This window comes from Chrysochloris asiatica, unplaced genomic scaffold, assembly GCF_000296735.1.
Source record: "Chrysochloris asiatica unplaced genomic scaffold, ChrAsi1.0 scaffold00043, whole genome shotgun sequence".
Lineage (NCBI taxonomy): Eukaryota > Metazoa > Chordata > Mammalia > Afrosoricida > Chrysochloridae > Chrysochloris > Chrysochloris asiatica.
This window is the reverse complement of record NW_006408561.1, coordinates 9,865,188-9,870,245: the sequence shown is the minus strand read 5'-3', so window position 1 is coordinate 9,870,245 and position 5,058 is coordinate 9,865,188. Positions and strand designations below refer to the sequence as shown.

The following is a 5,058-nucleotide window of genomic DNA, read 5'->3' as shown; positions in this document are numbered from 1 at the left end:
ACAACAACAACAACAACAACAACAACAAGTTGAAGATTTCAAGATAAAACTCAAGCATATTAATTTAACTATATTTTAAATACCGGTATAACAAAATCGTGTTGGGAATTTTACCAAAGTCCAAATATAACTTTGGTAAGTGATGCAAAGATTATCTGACAGTCCAAGAATTTACTCATAACTATTTTTCCCCTTTTATTAACATCAGTAAAAAATCTGCAATTATCCCATATTTGCTTTATTGTTCCCAGAAATATAGCATCACCTTTTTCTGAGAACCTTTTTCATAAATTCATAAATAGTTTTGCTCCTGTGTCTTCCTGATTCCTTTTGAAATTACATAACAAAGCATGCTGATTTCAGAGAATTATTACTTCTAAAAAAAAATTACAAAATGAAATGTTGGCAGAACAGAGTATTTTTATATGAACTCCTTGGAATGTTTTACATCTTATATGCTACTTTTATTCCTTGAACACTGAGTTATTTGATTAACTTTTTAGGTTCAAATGAAGCAACATTGATATTTTCGTATTACTATTACTTTCATAAGTACAATAGAGTGTGATTCTCATTTATTTCAGGATGTTCAATACACAGACATTGATTATATGGAAAGGCAACTAGACTTCACAATTGATGATAATTTCCGTGACCTTCCTCAGTTTGTTGACAAAATAAGGGGAGAAGGAATGAGATACATTATTATTCTGGTCAGTATTTGGGTTTTATAATTCTTATTATTTTAGTATTATTAAGATTTCTACCCTTGGATTGGAGAAAAAAATAGCATTTAAAAAAATTAAGTATATAATGCTGTATCCAACTCCTAAATCTTTTTTTTTTTTTCCCCTTTAACACATTATTTTTGTGTGGGCTTCCACGTACTATCTTAATACTCTAGATAAAACTTTGGAAATATAAGAAAAAATATAGTAAATCAAAGGCTATCATTTCTCTAGTAATCATTGAAGCTGCATGAAAACTGGCCTCAATTTATAGGTGCCTTCACAAAGTATTGGTGAATTTTCTATTCTATATAATTCTCAAATCAGTCTCTGAGTTTTCTTCTTATGTTTATCATATTTAAAAAATAGCCTCAAGTTAGTGATTCAATGAAAAAAATATGTTATTGCTAACTTGTAGGAAGTTAGGCAGGAAGAAACCTTACAGTAGAAAAAAGGCAAATCATAGCTAACAACCTTTGTAACCTTGTTTGAAATCATAGTTGATGGATTTCATAAATCCTTCTATAAGAAACAGGAAAATATCTAACTAAAATATCAATTTTCCTTCAATTTGTCAGTCTGTGAGAGTATAATATTATAAAACTTAATAATGAAAAATTATGATGTTTCATGATGGTTACTCTAGCAGCTACACTTTGATTTCATATTCACATAAGTTCCTTTTCATTTAAATTTTAGGATCCAGCAATTTCTGGAAATGAAACAAAGCCTTATCCTGCATTTGACAGAGGAAATGAGAAAGATGTCTTTGTCAAATGGCCTAACACCAATGATATTTGTTGGGCAAAGGTACAAATTTCATGCCTTGACTATTTCATGATAAAATAAATACAAAATGTTTCTATTTAATTAAAATATTAGAAAATTGCATTCATAGAGAAATAGAGATGTAGAAAAGGTAATGAGTTACTAGTTCATAAAATAGCATACGTTCCTTGAGTTCATTCTAAATTATTAGAAATGAATAAAGAAAACAAATTATATACACAGAAACTTTCTGTTTTATCTTTAGATGGTCTTTTATTGTACTTATTAATAACATTTTTATATTTTGTTATAAAGCCACCATTTTAAAGATAGCTACATATTTTTTCTTTACTAGAAGAAAAATTCAAGTGTTTGTATTTCTCTTAAAATCATTCTATTAATAAAATCAGAAATGTTTTTCATATTAGATGTTCCTGACTTGAACAAGAACTGTAATTTGATACATTTCATATAAGTAATAGTATTGAGATGTAGATATATAAGTATACTAAAAAAAAAAAATCCTAATTTTGCTTTTATATAAAGCAATTAAGAACAAATATTAATGGTCATAAACAGAATTCTTAAAAATCCTGTAAGAGAAAAATTTTTGGCTACAATGTGGGCTCCTTGATGGATCTCTGATAAAAATAGAACATTAGTGGTAAAGTTTGTGAAAATAAAATATGACATGTACATTAATTAATAACAATGTATGACTGTAAATTTCTTCATTTTGATATTTGTACTGTGTGTGAGATGTCAACATTAGGGGAAACTGAAGGGTATACAAAAACCCTTAGTACAATTTTTAAAGATTTTCTTAGTCAAAATATGTTTCAAAGTACAATTTAAATAAAATAAAAGAAATGCTATGTAGAAATTATTGCGACATTTTAACATTTAAAGAAAATTACAACTAAAGATTATGATATATAGGTCACAAGTGATTTTTTTATCTTCTAATTACCCCCTCATCTCACATTACAATACACTTTCTCAAATTTAAACTGTGTTCATTACCTTGGAACAGTGGTCCTTGTCAAGTTATAACCCCTTATAACTAGTAAATCTTTTAGGGATAATTTACATTTTAATTTGGGAATTTTAAACTTCTACATCATAGATTCAAATTTCCATAAATTTCAGAATAACTGAATTTGTGCTCTATTTGTTTGTGTGTTTATGATTGGGCTAGAAGAAAACATTGGATAAGGAGGGAGGAAGTTAGTACTAATTAAAAAATGAAGGGGAAAAAATGCCTCAACATATTATCACCCTAATTAGATCTTTAACTGCTTTCAAAGAAAACTATTTGTTTATTTTAATATTTTATCTGGAACAATTATGAGAACAATTTTAATATGCCACATTAAACTAATTTATTGTATTCTTTTTATATTAATTCTTGCCTAGACATTTTAGTCACATGTATTGCTTTCAAAATTATGAGCTATTATAAAAGTTAAAGATTTTTTTTTTTAATTGCCATATTAAAGAATATACTCAGATGTAAAATTAAACTTGCTTGAGAAGTATATACAAACCAAATAGCACTCTAAAAAAAAGTTAATGATATTATTGAACTGGTGATGTGGATTATATCTATAATATGTCTCAAAAACACTTTTATACTTCATTAGCATCACAGTCATAAAAAATAAAAATCACAGTCCTATCATACTGAATTTACTTTTATCTCTTTTCACATTTCATCTCTCTTTGTAGGTTTGGCCAGACTTGCCCAATGTTACAATAGATGAAAGTCTAACTGAAGATGAAGCAGTTAATGTAAGTTATATATACATTATAACAGAAAGAAATTGAATTTAATTCTTTTACCTAATAGTTCAATTTTACTATTTTTTTTGTTTGTTTGTTAATTGTAATAGACTCAGTTCCAACTTATAGCAACACTGTATAGAGATTTTAAGGAGTGGCTGGTGGGTTTGAGCCACTGATTTGGGGTTAGCAGTCCAGTCATCCATAGCACCGCACCAAGATTCCAATTTTACTACTATTTTCCTTAAAAACATATAAGGCTTACTTTCTAATGTCCTAAATCAAATCAGAAGTTCTCATGTAGTGCTGTTGGATGAGCAGTACTCTGCTATCTGAAAGATCAACAGTTCAAACCCAGGAGCTGCTCCTTGGAACCCCTATACAGGGCCCATACAGAGTCACTAAGAGTCAGAACCTACTTAATGGCACTTAACAACAACAACGTATCAAAACATATTTAGTTTGCATTTATCTGACTTTTCTTGAATAGCAAAAGTTGTCACTTATTATACTAAGCAATTTCACATTTTTATATTATATGATCCACCACTATTTTTATTATTTCAAACAATGGTCATTAACTAGAAGAAAAATATATGTTTAGAAAGTTTATATATCCTACTTTTAGGCTATATAACAACTTATATGATGCATATTTGGTTCACACCTTTCACTGGAAGCCAGGCTGGCCATACTTCCTCGTACTTCAGTCATATTAAAAGGTGAGTCCAGTCGCTGGAGAAGGATATCATGTTTATTAAAGTAGAGTGCCAGAGAAAAAGAGGAAGACCTCAAATATATGGATTGTCACAGTGGCAGCAGTAAGGGCTTAAATGTAGCAGTGATTGTGAGGTTGGTCCAGGACTGGGCACTGTTTCATTGTATTGTACAGAGGGTCACTATGAGTCAGTACTAACTCAGTGTCACCTGACAACAACAACATATGATGCTTAGCTAAATATATAAATTCAATATGTAGATCTAATAAAGGAAACTTACAATTCAAGTTCTAGTAAGTGTGAAAAAAATTAGGGGATCATTCTTATTTAAAATTTAGCAAATTATTTTTAAAGTATAGCAAAAGCATATTGAACTCTGCTATTAAGGAGTGTCAGAATTTTAGCTTGAATTGAGATCTACATTTAGGTAGTGGTAGTAGCACTATGGATGCTACTAAGTGTGGCAGCGGTAGTGAGGTTGGCCCAGGATCGGACATTGTTTCGTTCTGCTGTGCATGGGGTCGCTATGAGTCGGTTCCGACTTGATGGCACCTGACAACAACAAGAAGTAGCACTGGAGGGAAATATATAGCTTCTCCAAATAGTTGTGGCCTTCAATATACAACAACTTAAGTAAAGTCCTCTGGAATGCTCTTCCATAAAAGATATGAAGAGTATTTAAACAAAATTGTTGTTCTCAGATGCCATCAAGTCGGAACTGACTAATAGGGACCCCATGCACAGCAGAATGAAACAATGTCCGATCCTGGGCCAACCTCACTATCGCTGCCATACTTGAGTCCATTAATGCTGTCACTTGGCCAATCCATCTCGTTGGGTGTCTTCTTCTTTTTCTCTGACCTTCCATCTTACCAAACATGATATCCTTCTCCAGCGACTGGTCCCTCCTGACAATATGTCCAAAGTATCAGGGACAAAATTTAGCCATCCTGGTCTCCAAGGACCATTCTGGCTGCACTTCTTCCAAAACAGATCTATTGATTCTTTTGGCAGTCCATGGCACTTTCAGTATTCTCCTCCAACACCACAACTCAAAGGCA

General features: G+C 31.0%; 1 protein-coding gene across 1 annotated transcript in view; it reads left to right on the top strand.

Annotated features, from left to right (window-relative positions):
* SI (sucrase-isomaltase (alpha-glucosidase)) overlaps window positions 1-5,058 on the top strand; it is a 124,389-nt gene that overhangs the window by 78,973 nt on the left and 40,358 nt on the right. Inside the window, 3 exon segments of the mRNA XM_006861797.1 lie at window positions 564-713; window positions 1,428-1,538; window positions 3,225-3,287. Coding sequence (XP_006861859.1) covers window positions 564-713; window positions 1,428-1,538; window positions 3,225-3,287 — 324 coding nt within the window.